The sequence below is a fragment of the Scyliorhinus torazame genome, chromosome 4 (genome assembly GCF_047496885.1).
Source record: "Scyliorhinus torazame isolate Kashiwa2021f chromosome 4, sScyTor2.1, whole genome shotgun sequence".
NCBI lineage: Eukaryota > Metazoa > Chordata > Chondrichthyes > Carcharhiniformes > Scyliorhinidae > Scyliorhinus > Scyliorhinus torazame.
This window is the reverse complement of record NC_092710.1, coordinates 26,798,741-26,814,692: the sequence shown is the minus strand read 5'-3', so window position 1 is coordinate 26,814,692 and position 15,952 is coordinate 26,798,741. Positions and strand designations below refer to the sequence as shown.

Below are 15,952 nucleotides of genomic sequence, written 5' to 3'. Positions count from 1 at the left end.
GTCTCGGTGGGGATGGGGTCTCGGTGGGGATGGGGTCTCGGTGGGGATGGGGTCTCGGTGGGGATGGGGTCTCGGTGGGGATGGGGATGGGGTCTCGGTGGGGACGGGGTCTCGGTGGGGATGGGGTCTCGGTGGGGATGGGGTCTCGGTGGGGATGGGGTCTCGGTGGGGATGGGGTCTCGGTGGGGATGGGGTCTCGGTGGGGATGGGGTCTCGGTGGGGATGAGGATGGGGTCTCGGTGGGGATGGGGTCTCGGTGGGGATGGGGTCTCGGTGGGGATGGGGTCTCGGTGGGGATGAGGATGGGGTCTCGGTGGGGATGGGGTCTCGGTGGGGATGGGGTCTCGGTGAGGATGGGGTCTCGGTGGGGACGGGGTCTCGGTGGGGATGGGGTCTCGGTGGGGATGGGGTCTCGGTGGGGATGGGGTCTCGGTGGGGATGGGGTCTCGGTGAGGATGGGGATGGGGTCTCGGTGGGGATGAAGTCTCGGTGGGGATGGGGATGGGGTCTCGGTGGGGATGGGGTCTCGGTGGGGATGGGGTCTCGGTGGGGATGGGGATGGGGTCTCGGTGGGGATGGGGTCTCGGTGGGGATGGGGTCTCGGTGGGGATGGGGTCTCGGTGGGGATGGGGATGGGGTCTCGGTGGGGATGGGGTCTCGGTGGGGATGGGGATGGGGTCTCGGTGGGGATGGGGTCTCGGTGGGGATGGGGTCTCGGTGGGGATGGGGTCTCGGTGGGGATGGGGTCTCGGTGGGGATGGGGATGGGGTCTCGGTGGGGATGGGGATGGGGTCTCGGTGGGGATGGGGTCTCGGTGGGGATGGGGTCTCGGTGGGGATGGGGTCTCGGTGGGGATGGGGATGGGGTCTCGATGGGGATGGGGTCTCGGTGGGGATGGGGTCTCGGTGGGGATGGGGTCTCGGTGGGGATGGGGATGGGGTCTCGGTGGGGATGAAGTCTCGGTGGGGATGGGGATGGGGTCTCGGTGGGGATGGGGTCTCGGTGGGGATGGGGTCTCGGTGGGGATGGGGATGGGGTCTCGGTGGGGATGGGGTCTCGGTGGGGATGGGGTCTCGGTGGGGATGGGGTCTCGGTGGGGATGGGGTCTCGGTGGGGATGGGGATGGGGTCTCGATGGGGATGGGGTCTCGGTGGGGATGGGGTCTCGGTGGGGATGGGGTCTCGGTGGGGATGGGGTCTCGATGGGGATGGGGTCTCGGTGGGGATGGGGTCTCGGTGGGGATGGGGTCTCGGTGGGGATGGGGTCTCGGTGGGGATGGGGTCTCGGTGGGGATGGGGTCTCGGTGAGGATGAAGTCTCGGTGGGGATGGGGATGGGGTCTCGGTGGGGATGGGGTCTCGGTGGGGATGGGGATGGGGTCTCGGTGGGGATGGGAATGGGGTCTCGGTGGGGATGGGGTCTCGGTGGGGATGGGGTCTCGGTGGGGATGGGGTCTCGGTGGGGATGGGGTCTCGGTGGGGATGGGGTCTCGGTGGGGATGGGGTCTCGGTGGGGATGGGGTCTCGGCGGGGAGGGGGTCTCGGTGGGGATGGGGTCTCGGTGGGGGTGGGGTCTCGGTGGGGGTGGGGATGGGGTCTCGGTGGGGATGGGGTCTCGGTGGGGATGGGGATGGGGTCTCGGTGGGGATGGGGTCTCGGTGGGGATGGGGTCTCGGTGGGGATGGGGATGGGGTCTCGGTGGGGATGGGGATGGGGTCTCGGTGGGGATGGGGTCTCTGTGGGGATGGGGTCTCGGTGGGGATGGGGATGGGGTCTCTGTGGGGATGGGGTCTCGGTGGGGATGGGGTCTCGGTGGGGATGGGGTCTCGGTGGGGATGGGGTCTCGGTGGGGATGGGGTCTCGGTGGGGATGGGGATGGGGTCTCGGTGGGGATGGGGTCTCGGTGGGGATGGGGATGGGGTCTCGGTGGGGATGGGGTCTCGGTGGGGATGGGGATGGGGTCTCGGTGGGGATGGGGTCTCGGTGGGGATGGGGTCTCGGTGGGGATGGGGTCTCGGTGGGGATGGGGTCTCGGTGGGGATGGGGTCTCGGTGGGGATGGGGTCTCGGTGGGGATGGGGATGGGGTCTCGGTGGGGATGGGGTCTCGGTGGGGATGGGGATGGGGTCTCGGTGGGGATGGGGTCTCGGTGGGGATGGGGATGGGGTCTCGGTGGGGATGGGGTCTCGGTGGGGATGGGGTCTCGGTGGGGATGGGGTCTCGGTGGGGATGGGGTCTCGGTGGGGATGGGGATGGGGTCTCGGTGGGGATGGGGATGGGGTCTCGGTGGGGATGGGGATGGGGTCTCGGTGGGGATGGGGTCTCGGTGGGGATGGGGATGGGGTCTCGGTGGGGATGGGGTCTCGGTGGGGATGGGGATGGGGTCTCGGTGGGGATGGGGTCTCGGTGCGGATGGGGTCTCGGTGGGGATGGGGTCTCGGTGGGGATGGGGTCTCGGTGGGGATGGGGTCTCGGTGGGGATGGGGTCTCGGTGGGGATGGGGTCTCGGTGGGGATGGGGTCTCGGTGGGGATGGGGTCTCGGTGGGGATGGGGTCTCGGTGGGGATGGGGTCTCGGTGGGGATGGGGTCTCGGTGGGGATGGGGATGGGGTCTCAGTGAGGATGGGGTCTCGGTGGGGATGGGGATGGGGTCTCGGTGGGGATGGGGTCTCGGTGGGGATGGGGATGGGGTCTCGGTGGGGATGGGGTCTCGGTGGGGATGGGGTCTCGGTGGGGATGGGGTCTCGGTGCGGATGGGGTCTCGGTGGGGATGGGGATGGGGTCTCGGTGGGGATGGGGATGGGGTCTCGGTGGGGATGGGGTCTCGGTGGGGATGGGGATGGGGTCTCGGTGGGGATGGGGTCTCGGTGGGGATGGGGTCTCGGTGGGGATGGGGTCTCGGTGGGGATGGGGTCTCGGTGGGGATGGGGTCTCGGTGAGGATGGGGTCTCGGTGGGGATGGGGTCTCGGTGAGGATGGGGTCTCGGTGGGGATGGGGTCTCGGTGGGGATGGGGTCTCGGTGGGGATGGGGTCTCGGTGGGGATGGGGATGGGGTCTCAGTGAGGATGGGGTCTCGGTGGGGATGGGGTCTCGGTGGGGATGGGGATGGGGTCTCAGTGGGGATGGGGTCTGGGTGGGGATGGGGTCTCGGTGGGGATGGGGTCTCGGTGGGGATGGGGTCTCGGTGGGGATGGGGTCTCGGTGGGGATGGGGCATCGGTGGGGATGGGGATGGGGTCTCGGTGGGGATGGGGATGGGGTCTCGGTGGGGATGGGGCATCGGTGGGGATGGGGATGGGGTCTCGGTGAGGATGGGGTCTCGGTGAGGATGGGGATGGGGTCTCGGTGAGGATGGGGTCTCGGTGGGGATGGGGTCTCGGTGGGGATGGGGTCTCGGTGGGGATGGGGTCTCGGTGGGGATGGGGTCTCGGTGGGGATGGGGTCTCGGTGGGGATGGGGATGGGGTCTCGGTGGGGATGGGGATGGGGTCTCGGTGGGGATGGGGTCTCGGTGCGGATGGGGTCTCGGTGGGGATGGGGTCTCGGTGGGGATGGGGTCTCGGTGGGGATGGGGTCTCGGTGAGGATGGGGTCTCGGTGGGGATGGGGTCTCGGTGGGGATGGGGTCTCGGTGGGGATGGGGTCTCGGTGGGGATGGGGTCTCGGTGGGGATGGGGATGGGGTCTCGGTGGGGATGGGGATGGGGTCTCGGTGGGGATGGGGTCTCGGTGGGGATGGGGTCTCGGTGGGGATGGGGTCTCGGTGGGGATGGGGTCTCGGTGGGGATGGGGTCTCGGTGGGGATGGGGTCTCGGTGGGGATGGGGTCTCAGTGGGGATGGGGTCTCGGTCGGGATGGGGTCTCGGTGGGGATGGGGTCTCGGTGGGGATGGGGTCTCGGTGGGGATGGGGTCTCGGTGGGGATGGGGATGGGGTCTCGGTGGGGATGGGGTCTCGGTGGGGATGAGGATGGGGTCTCGGTGGGGATGGGGTCTCGGTGGGGATGGGGTCTCGGTGGGGATGGGGTCTCGGTGGGGATGGGGATGGGGTCTCGGTGGGGATGGGGTCTCGGTGGGGATGGGGTCTCGGTGGGGATGGGGTCTCGGTGGGGATGGGGTCTCGGTGGGGATGGGGATGGGGTCTCGGTGGGGATGGGGATGGGGTCTCGGTGGGGATGGGGTCTCGGTGGGGATGGGGATGGGGTCTCGGTGGGGATGGGGATGGGGTCTCGGTGGGGATGGGGATGGGGTCTCGGTGGGGATGGGGTCTCGGTGGGGATAAGAATGGGGTCTCGGTGGGGATGGGGTCTCGGTGGGGATGAGGATGGGGTCTCGGTGGGGATGGGGTCTCGGTGGGGATGGGGTCTCGGTGGGGATGGAGATGGGGTCTCGGTGGGGATGGGGTCTCGGTGGGGATGGGGTCTCGGTGGGGATGGGGTCTCGGTGGGGATGGGGTCTCGGTGGGGATGGGGTCTCGGTGGGGATGGGGATGGGGTCTCGGCGGGGAGGGGGTCTCGGTGGGGCTGGGGTCTCGGTGGGGATGGGGATGGGGTCTCGGTGGGGATGGGGATGGGGTCTCGGTGGGGATGGGGTCTCGGTGGGGATGGGGTCTCGGTGGGGATGGGGTCTCGGTGGGGATGGGGTCTCGGTGGGGATGGGGTCTCGGTGGGGATGGGGTCTCGGTGGGGATGGGGTCTCGGTGGGGATGGGGATGGGGTCTCGGTGGGGATGGGGATGGGGTCTCGGTGGGGATGGGGTCTCGGTGGGGATGGGGTCTCGGTGGGGATGGGGTCTCGGTGGGGATGGGGTCTCGGTGGGGATGGGGTCTCGGTGGGGATGGGGTCTCGGTGGGGATGGGGTCTCGGTGGGGATGGGGTCTCAGTGGGGATGGGGTCTCGGTGGGGATGGGGTCTCGGTGGGGATGGGGTCTCGGTGGGGATGGGGTCTCGGTGGGGATGGGGTCTCGGTGGGGATGGGGATGGGGTCTCGGTGGGGATGGGGTCTCGGTGGGGATGAGGATGGGGTCTCGGTGGGGATGGGGTCTCGGTGGGGATGGGGTCTCGGTGGGGATGGGGTCTCGGTGGGGATGGGGATGGGGTCTCAGTGGGGATGGGGTCTCGGTGGGGATGGGGTCTCGGTGGGGATGGGGTCTCGGTGGGGATGGGGTCTCGGTGGGGATGGGGATGGGGTCTCGGTGGGGATGGGGATGGGGTCTCGGTGGGGATGGGGTCTCGGTGGGGATGGGGATGGGGTCTCGGTGGGGATGGGGATGGGGTCTCGGTGGGGATGGGGATGGGGTCTCGGTGGGGATGGGGTCTCGGTGGGGATAAGAATGGGGTCTCGGTGGGGATGGGGTCTCGGTGGGGATGAGGATGGGGTCTCGGTGGGGATGGGGTCTCGGTGGGGATGGGGTCTCGGTGGGGATGGAGATGGGGTCTCGGTGGGGATGGGGTCTCGGTGGGGATGGGGTCTCGGTGGGGATGGGGTCTCGGTGAGGATGGGGTCTCGGTGGGGATGGGGTCTCGGTGGGGATGGGGATGGGGTCTCGGCGGGGAGGGGGTCTCGGTGGGGCTGGGGTCTCGGTGGGGATGGGGATGGGGTCTCGGTGGGGATGGGGATGGGGTCTCGGTGGGGATGGGGATGGGGTCTCGGTGGGGATTGGGTCTCGGTGGGGATGGGGTCTCGGTGGGGATGGGGTCTCGGTGGGGATGGGGTCTCGGTGGGGATGGGGTCTCGGTGGGGATGGGGATGGGGTCTCGGTGGGGATGGGGTCTCGGTGGGGATGGGGTCTCGGTGGGGATGGGGATAGGGTCTCGGTGGGGATGTCTGTAACTCACTCCCGGGTATCTGTTATTCTATATATAAACTATCCTGAACCCCTCGATTAGATTCCCGTCTGTAACTCACTCCTCAGTATATTTTATTCTATATATAAACCACCCTGAACCCCTCGATTAGATTCCAATCTGTAACTCACTCCCGGGTATCTGTTATTCTATATATATACCACCCCGAACCCATCGATTAGATTCCAGTCTATAACTCACTCCCGGGTATCTGTTATTCTATATATAAACCACCCCGAACCCCTCGATTAGATTCCAGTCTGTAACTCCCTCCCGGGTATCTGTTATTCTATATATAAACCACCCCGAACGCCTCGATTAGATTCCAGTCTGTAACTCACTCCCGGGTATCTGTTATTCTATATATAAACCACCCCGAACCCCTCGATTAGATTCCAGTCTGTAACTCACTCCCGGGTATCTGATATTCTATATATAACCCACCCCGAACCCCTCGATTGGAGTCCAGTCTCTAACTCACTCCCGCTGTCTGTTATTCTATAGTACGGGATTTGAGCCGTGCTGCTGGCCTGCCTTGGTCTGCTTTCAAAGCCAGCGATTTAGCCCTGTGTGCTAAACAGCCAATTCACTTTTTACAATTAAGGGGCAATTTAGCGCGGCCAATCCACCTACCCTGCACATCTTTTGGGTTGTGGGGGCATAACCCACGCAGACACGGGGGAGAATGTGCGAACTCCACACGGGGCAGTGACCCCGGTCCGTGATCGAACCCGGGACCTCGGCGCCGCCAGACGACAGGGCTTACCCGCTGTGCCACCGTGCTGCCCTTGGCCTCCTTGTTTCAGGAACGATGCAAGTGTGTCAGATCCAGTTTGGAGAAGGTTTACCAGATTAAGGCCGGGAATGGGCGGGCTGTCCCACGAGGAAAGGTCGGAGAGGTCAGGTTCGTATCCGCTGGGATTTCCTTCCCTCCAGGTGGGCGTGCACGCAGCAGGCTCCCGGAAAGAGATAGATCTTTGGCGGCGCAGTGGTTAGCACGGCGGCTGCACGCCGCCGAGGACCCGGGTTCGGGTCACTGCCCGTGTGGAGTTTGCACATTCTCCCCCCCCACACAACCCAAAACAAAGATGTGGATTGGCCAGGCTAAATTGCCCCTTAATTGGGACAAAGATAATTGGGTACTCTAATTGGGCAGCGGGGGCAGCTCTTGCGGCTCCTTCACAGCGCCAGGGTCCCAGGTTCGATTCCCGGCTTGGGTCGCTGCCCGGAGTCTGCGCGTCCTCCCCCCCCCCGCCGTGTCTGCGAGGGGTTTCCTCCGGGCGCTCCGGTTTCCTCCCACAGTCCGAAAGACGTTGCGGGTCAGGTGGATCGGCTAAATTGCTCCTTTGTGTGCCCCCCCCCACCCCACCCCAAAAAAAGGTGAGGTGGGGTTATTGGGTTACGGGGATAGGGCGGAAGTGAGGGCGGGCCGGTTGCAGACTCGACGGGCCGAATGGCCTCCATTCTGCTCTGTGTTCTAAATTTAAAAGAAAGGACAGATCTTTGTTTCCTGGAGACTCAGGGCCAATTTTGTAAGCGGGGTGGGGGGGGGGTTACCCTCTCTCAGGACAACCCCCCCCCGGATGTGTTGAGGGAGACCCGTTGACAACTTTTCCCAGGAGGGCGCTGATTGAGGAGGGGGCACTAGGACCCCGGGAGCGTGCTGTGTGTTTAAAGGGAGTGTCAGGGCTTAGCTTCTCTGTGTGTGTGTGTCTGTGCCCGCCGGACTGCCAGCCCCAGAGTACTGCGTGCAGCAGCTCCTGCCTGGGCTGGGCGCTTGACTGCCCCCCTGCCCCCAGAGCGCCATGAAGCGAGCCCACTGCCAGGGGAGCCAGGGAGCAGCCGGCCTCCTCTCCCTGTCCTTCGCGGTGATCTGCACAGCAGGTAAGGAGGGAGCGAGCGAGCGAGAATGGAGAAAAGTACTTGGTGAGCTTTCCCCTCCGCACTCTCGCAGCAGGGGACTGATTGTCAGAGACACAATGAGAGTGGTCAGAGAGGGAGGGAGGGAGTGGGGCAGAAAGCGAAAAGAAACAATGAAGAAGAGAGAGAGAGAGAGAGAGAAAGGAGAGGGAGGAGAGAACAAGAGAAGCAGGGAGAAATAGAGAAAGGAGGGAGGGGGGAGAGAAAGGAGAGAGAGGGAGAGAGGAAAGAAACGAGAGAGAGAGAAGAAAGGAGAGAGCGAGAGAAAAGAAAGGAGAGAGATTGAAGAAAGGTGGGGGAGAGAGAAGAAAGGAGAGAGATAGAAGAAAGAGGGAAGAGAGGGAGAGAGGGAAGAAACGAGAGAGAGAGAGAAAAGAGAGAGAGAGAAAAGAAAGGAGAGAGAGAGATAGAAGAAAGGTGAGGGAGAGAGAAGAAAGGAGAGGGAGAGAGAAGAGAGGAGAGGGAGAGAAAAGAAAGGAGAGAGAGAGAAAAGAAAGGAGAGAGAGAAAAGAAAGGAAAGAGAGAGAGAAAATAAAGGAGAGAGAGAAGAAAGGAGAGAGAGAAGAAAGGAGAGAGAGAAGAAAGGAGAGAGAGAGAAGAAAGGAGAGAGAGAGAAGAAAGGAGAGAGAGAAGAAAGGAGAGAGAGAAGAAAGGAGAGAGAGAAGAAGGGAGAGAAAGAGAAGAAGGGAGAGAAAGAGAGAAGAAAGGAGAAAGAGAAGAAAGGAGAGGGAGAGAGAAGAAAGGAGAGAGAAAATAAACAAAAGAGAGAAAAGAAATGAGAGAGAGAGAATAAAGGAGAGGGGTTGAGGAAAGGAGAGAGAAGAAAGGAGGGAGAGAGAGAAGAAAAGAGAGAGAAAGAGAAGAAAGGAGAAAGAGAGAGAAGAAAGGAGCGAGAGGAAGGAAGGAGGGAGAGAGAAGAAAAGTGATGAAAGGAAGTAGAGAGAAAGAAAAGAAAGGAGAGAGAAGGAAGTAAAGAGAGAAAAGAAAGACGAGAGGAGAAGAAAGAGAGAGGAGAGAGCAGGAGAGAAGAGAGAGAAAGTGAGAAAGAAAAGGGCGAGAGAGAAAGGATGGAGAGAGAGAGTGGGAGGCAGACGGATAGAATGGTAAAAGAGGGGGAAAGCGGAGAGAAAGGGAGAGCAACAAGGGGAGAAGGGAAATGTAACGGCAGAGAGAGGCACAAGGGGGAAGAGAAGGAGGCGGGAGAGAGAGAAGGCAAAGGAGAGGGTGAGCAAAGAAAAAGAGGAGACAGGGTAATAGACGGGGAGAGAGGTGTCAGCGAGGGGTAGTGAGAGGGAGACTGACGGAGGGTAAAGGTAGGGTGGAGAGAGGAGATGGGTGGGAAAGAAAAGGAAGTGCACGATGGGCAGAACGAAGAAGAGAAAGGGTGAAGGAGAGAGAAAGGGAGCGACGGAGAGAGAGAGCTGGAGAGGGACGAGAGATAGAAAGTGAGAGGAGATTCGAGACGGAAGCACACCCAATCTGGAGTGAGGCAGAGGTGAAAGAAAATGGAGAGCGGTCCGAGAAATAGATGGAAAGAGTCCTAACAGAGGAGGGAGAGAGAGGGGTGGAGAAAATTGACGCCGAATGCGAGGAAGTGCAGGTGGGAAGAGAGGGTGAGAAATGAAGAGCAGGGAGGGCAAAATGGTGGGACTAAGTGGACCGAGTGACAGAGCGAGGAGAATAATGAGGTGAAGATATGGAGAAAGACAGGAAAATAAAAGTTGGAGTGAGGGTGGAACCTTACATCAGTGGCACAGTGGTTAGCACTGCTGCCTCACAGCGCCAGGGGGGCACGGTGGTTAGCACTGCTGCCTCACAGCGCCAGGGGGGCACGGTGGTTAGCACTGCTGACTCACAGCACCAGGGTCCCAGGTCCGATTCCGGCTTGGGTCACTGTCTGTGCGGAGTCTGCACGTCCTCCCCGTGTCTGCGTGGGTTTCCTCCGGGTGCTCCGGTTTCCTCCCGCAGCCAGTGGCACTGATTGGCACTTCCGAAGGGACAGAACGGGCGCAGTGGGCTGAATGGCCTCGCTTTAGCACGGTGTGCTTCTCTGATTGCTCAGAGGGGCCGGTGACCGGGCCAATTCCCAATCCCCGCCCCCCCCCCCCCTAGGGTCAGGACAGCGTCCGGTCTCTCCGACAGGGAATGACTCTCCGCTCAGCCAAGCAGGCTGATGTCGACCCTGGGTAACCCCACCTTAGCCTGCGCCCTCGTTGATTACTCCCCCCAAGTGGCGGTCCTTCCTTCCCACAGAATCCCCGGAGCAGAAGGAGACCATTCAGCCCATCGATCCTGCCCCTGCCGTCACTGGCAAGGCCAGCAGGGGGGACTGGCATTTCTGTAGCGCCTCTCAACAATCTCCGGTCCATCCCGAAGCAAGTTGCAGTCCGGCGGGTATTTGGGGAGTTTATTCACTCTGTTGTCTATGTGGGAAATGGAGCAGAGAGTCAGAAATCTGACATCGCGATCTCATAATGACCCACATCACTTTTCTTTTCCTGCTGTTGATTGAGGGGATACAGGGATCGCTCCTGCGATTCTCCCAACTGCACGAGTGCACTTGGTTGAGACATCGTGAGAGGGCAGACAGGGGCATCAAAACTTCAAGAAGGCAGAATTCCCTCAGTACTGACCCTCTGACAGTGCGGCACTCCCTCAGTACTGATCCTCTGACAGTGCGGCACTCCCTCAGTACTGACCCTCTGACAGTGCAGCACTCCCTCAGTACTGACCCTCTGACAGTGCAGCACTCCCTCAGTACTGACCCTCTGACAGTGCAGCACTCCCTCAGTACTGACCCTCTGACAGTGCGGCACTCCCTCAGTACTGATCCTCTGACAGTGCGGCACTCCCTCAGTACTGACCCTCTGACAGTGCAGCACTCCCTCAGTACTGACCCTCTGACAGTGCAGCACTCCCTCAGTACTGACCCTCTGACAGTGCAGCACTCCCTCAGTACTGATCCTCTGACAGTGCGGCACTCCCTCAGTACTGATCCTCTGACAGTGCGGCACTCCCTCAGTACTGACCCTCTGACAGTGCAGCACTCCCTCAGTACTGACCCTCTGACAGTGCAGCACTCCCTCAGTACTGACCCTCTGACAGTGCAGCACTCCCTCAGTACTGACCCTCTGACAGTGCAGCACTCCCTCAGTACTGACCCTCTGACAGTGCAGCACTCCCTCAGTACTGACCCTCTGACAGCGCACCACACCCCCAGTACTGACCCTCTGACAGTGCGGTGCTCTCTCAGTACTGACCCTCTGACAGTGCAGCACTCCCTCAGTACTGATCCTCTGACAGTGCGGCACTCCCTCAGTACTGACCCTCTGACAGTGCAGCACTCCCTCAGTACTGACCCTCTGACAGTGCGGCACTCCCTCAGTACTGATCCTCTGACAGTGCGGCACTCCCTCAGTACTGACCCTCTGACAGTGCAGCACTCCCTCAGTACTGACCCTCTGACAGTGCAGCACTCCCTCAGTACTGACCCTCTGACAGTGCAGCACTCCCTCAGTATTGATCCTCTGACAGTGCGGCACTCCCTCAGTACTGATCCTCTGACAGTGCGGCACTCCCTCAGTACTGACCCTCTGACAGTGCAGCACTCCCTCAGTACTGACCCTCTGACAGTGCAGCACTCCCTCAGTACTGACCCTCTGACAGTGCAGCACTCCCTCAGTACTGACCCTCTGACAGTGCAGCACTCCCTCAGTACTGACCCTCTGACAGTGCAGCACTCCCTCAGTACTGACCCTCTGACAGCGCACCACACCCCCAGTACTGACCCTCTGACAGTGCGGTGCTCTCTCAGTACTGACCCTCTGACAGTGCAGCACTCCCTCAGGACTGACCCTCTGACAGGGCAGCTCCCACTCCGTACTGACCCTCTGACAGTGCAGCACTCCCTCAGTACTGACCCTCTGACAGTGCAGCTCTCCCTCAGTACTGACCCTCTGACAGTGCAGCACTCCCTCAGTACTGACCCTCTGACAGTGCAGCACTCCCTCAGTACTGACCCTCTGACAGTGCAGCACTCCCTCAGTACTGACCCTCTGACAGGGCAGCTCTCCCTCAGTACTGACCCTCTGACAGTGCAGCACTCCCTCAGTACTGACCCTCTGACAGTGCAGCACTCCCTCAGTACTGACCCTCTGACAGTGCAGCACTCCCTCAGTACTGACACTCTGACAGTGCAGCACTCCCTCAGTACTGACCCTCTGACAGTGCAGCACTCCCTCAGTACTGACCCTCTGACAGTGCAGCACTCCCTCAGTACTGACCCTCCAACAGTGCAGCACTCCCTCAGTACTGACCCTCTGACAGTGCAGAATTCCCTCAGTACTGACCCTCTGACAGTGCGGCACTCCCTCAGTACTGACCCTCTGACAGTGCAGCACTCCCTCAGTACTGACCCTCTGACAGTGCAGCACTCCCTCAGTACTGACCCTCTGACAGCGCAGCACTCCCTCAGTACTGACCCTCTGACAGTGCAGAATTCCCTCAGTACTGACCCTCTGACAGTGCGGCACTCCCTCAGTACTGACACTCTGACAGTGCAGCACTCCCTCAGTACTGACCCTCTGACAGTGCAGCACTCCCTCAGTACTGACCCTCTGACAGCGCAGCACACCCTCAAGTACTGACCCTCTGACAGTGCGGTGCTCCCTCAGTACTGACCCTCTGACAGAGCAGCACTCCCTCAGTACTGACCCTCTGTCAGCGCAGCACTCCCTCAGTACTGACCCTCTGACAGTGCGGTGCTCCCTCAGTACTGACCCTCTGACAGTGCAGCACTCCCTCAGTACTGACCCTCTGACAGTGCAGCACTCCCTCAGTACTGACCCTCTGACAGTGCAGCTCTCCCTCAGTACTGACCCTCTGACAGTGCAGCACTCCCTCAGTACCGACCCTCTGACAGCGCACTACACCCTCAGTACTGACCCTGTGACAGTGCGGTGCTCCCTCAGTACTGACCCTCTGACAGTGCAGCACTCCCTCGGTACTGACCCTCTGACAGTGCAGCATTCCCTCAGTACTGACCCTCTGACAGTGCAGCACTCCCTCAGTACTGACCCTCTGACAGTGCAGCACTCCCTCAGCACTGACCCTCTGGCAGTGCAGCACTCCCTCAGCACTGACCCTCTGGCAGTGCAGCACTCCCTCAGTACTGACCCTCTGGCAGTGCAGCACTCCCTCAGCACTGACCCTCTGGCAGTGCAGCACTCCCTCAGTACTGACCCTCTGACAGTGCAGCACTCCCTCAGTACTGACCCTCTGACAGTGCAGCACTCCCTCAGTACTGACCCTCTGACAGTGCGGCACTCCCTCAGTACTGACCCTCTGACAGTGCAGCACTCCCTCAGTACTGACCCTCTGACAGTGCAGCACTCCCTCAGTACTGACCCTCTGACAGTGCAGCACTCCCTCAGTACTGACCCTCTGACAGTGCGGCACTCCCCTCAGTACTGACCCTCTGACAGTGCAGCACTCCCTCAGTACTGACCCTCTGACAGTGCAGCACTCCCTCAGTACTGACCCTCTGACAGTGCGGCACTCCCTCAGTACTGACCCTCTAACTGGCAGTGGTGTCTCAGACCCACGTGGGGTTGCTACCAGTTTACTGTTATGAATCCCTCACTGTTAGAATTCAGCATTGTTATACCGCGGTTTAAGAAGCTCCTTTCGATGTGATTGAATGTTGGTCTGTGGATCGAGAGCCAATCCTTCCGGCTGATAACAGGGGAAGTTGATAACAGTAGTTCCGGCCTGCGGGCAGTAGATAGTTTGGCCAAGGGACTAAATTGAATTTGCATTTGCAGTTCTGGGTTCTGTCTGGAGTTTTGATTTACAAATTCCTTTGTGAACATTTATCCCGTTGACGAGGCAGACAGCTCTCACTCCATTGTGCTAACAGGTGTAGCGGCACCTAGCACAGTGGTTCGCACTGTTGTTCACAGCTCCAGGGTCCCGGGTTCGATTCCCGGCTCGGGTCACTGTCCGTGCGGAGTCTGCGCGTCCTCCCCGTGTGTGCGGGGGTTTCCTCCGGGCGCTCCGGTTTCCTCCCACAGGTCCCGAAAGACGCGCTCGTTAGGCGGATTGGACATTCCGCATTCTCCCTCTGTGTCCCCGAACAGGCGCCGGAATGTGGCGACTCGGGGATTTTCACAGTAACGTCAGTGCAATGGAAGCCTACTTGTGACAATCGAGATTACTGTCGAGCTGGTTGCTCGGGCGGTCGCCCTGGTAACCGAGCGGCGGTGGAGTCGCCCTGTTAACCCCCCCCCCCCCCGGCCCCTCCTATCCTGTCTGTTTGCAGCACGGTGGTGGGGGGGGGGGGGGGCGGGATGGCTTCTCCGGGCCCCAGGGGCTGCTACCTGTTCAGACACGTTACTGCAGACTGGCATTCCGCACCACGACCTCTCTTAAAGGGCCAGCTGCAGGTTAACCGTCTCCCCACCTCTCTCCCTCTCTCTCCTTTCCCCACCTCTCCCTCTCTCCCCCAACTCCCTCTCCCCACCGCTCTCCCTCTCTGCTCCCTCTCTCTGCCTCCCTCTCTCTCTCCCACCTTTCTCTCTTTCCGCATCTCTCTCTCTCCCCCCCACCTGTCCCTCTCCCTCTCCACCCCAACCTGTCTCTCTCCTCTCCCCCCCATCTCTCTCTCTTTCGCCCTCTCCTCCACCACCTGTCTCTCTCTGCCTCTACCCCCACCTCTCTCCTCTCTCCCTCTCCCCCCACCTCTTTCTAACTCCCTCTCCCCCCACCTCTTTCTCTCTCTCTCTCTCTCCCTCTCTCTCTCCCCACCTCTCTCTCTCTCTCTCCTTCCCTACCTCTCTCTCCTTCCCCACCTCTCTCCCTCTCTCCCTTTCCCCTCTCTCCCTCCACCTCTCTCTCCCTCTATCTCTTCCCCTCCCCCACCTGCCTCTCTCCTCTCCCCCATCTCTCTCTCTCTCTCCTCCCCCTCCTGTCTCTCTCTCCCTCTCCCCCCACCTCTCTCCTCTCTCCCTCGCCCCCACCTCTTTCTCTCTCTCTCTCCTCACCTCTCTCTCTCTCCTTCCCCACCTCTCTCTCTCCCCACCTCTCTCCCTTTCCCCTCTCTCCCTCCACCTCTCTCTCTCTCTATCTCTTTCCCCTCCCCCACCTGCCTCTCTCCTCTCCCCCACCACTCTTCTATTCCCCACCACTCTTCTATTCCCCCACCTCTCTCTCTTCTCTCCCCCATCTCTCTCTCTTCTCTTTCTCCCTCTCTCTCTCCCCGCCCCTCCCCCACCTCTCTCTTCCCTCTCCCCTCCCCTCCCCCACCTCTCTCTCTCTGTCTCCCTCTCTCCCAACCCAGCCTCTCTTTCTTCTCTCCCCCATCTCTCTCTCTTTCTCCCTCCCCGCCCCTCCCCCACCTCTCTCTCTGCCCTCTCCCCGCCCCTCCCCCACCTCTCTCTGTCTCCCTCTCTCCCAACCCACCCTCTCTCTCTTCTCTCCCCCATCTCTCTCTCTTCTCTTTCTCCCTCTCTCTCTCCCCGCCCCTCCCCCACCTCTCTCTCTATGGTCTCCCCATCTCTCTCTCTCTCTCTCTCCCCCCACCTCTCTCTCTATCTATGGTCTCCCCACCTCTCTCTCCGTCTCCGTCTCCCTCTCTCTCATACTTCCTCCCCAGCCCTCTTCCCTTCATTAAACTTTTGTATTGCGTTTCCTTGCAAAGAAGTCTCAGAAAGTTTGCTGCGTTGGTACCAAGCAATCAGGGTTTGATTTCGCTGTGGGGGGGGTGGGGTGGGGGCGGGGGGGGGGGGGGGCGATATTGGAGCTTGGGACTACAGGAACCTTCCTGCAATTGGAGAAGGCCGTTGGAGAGGCTACACCTGGAATACCGGGTCCAGAATTGGATACCTTGGGAAATAATGGAATGCCTTAGAGGTGGGGGTCAGAGGAAGACCCGCTCCTGCGTTCCTTCCTCCAACGACAAGAATCGCCCCCGTTGAGTGGGATGTGCCTTTCAAATCTGGAAACTGGATTGAGAGGTGATTGCATTGCGGTTCGATGGAGTAGATGATGAGAGGATGTGTCCCAATGGCTGGACGGCAGAATGAAGGGTCAGACAGCCAGGATTATGGGTGGCCATCGGATAGCGAGGAGAGGAACTCAGATCCGCTCACGGTGACTACTTGGAATTCTCTAGTCCAGAGAGCTTCGAGTGCTCAAT

General features: G+C 61.0%; 1 protein-coding gene across 1 annotated transcript in view; it reads left to right on the top strand.

The window, feature by feature from the left end:
* Nucleotides 1-7,556: 7,556 nt before the first annotated feature.
* LOC140410158 (transmembrane protein 132C-like) overlaps nt 7,557-15,952 on the top strand; it is a gene marked incomplete at its 3' end in the record, with an annotated part of 139,252 nt that continues 130,856 nt past the window's right edge. The window contains exon 1 of the mRNA XM_072498120.1: nt 7,557-7,722. Coding sequence (XP_072354221.1) covers nt 7,644-7,722 — 79 coding nt within the window. The remainder of the gene's footprint in view (nt 7,723-15,952) is intronic.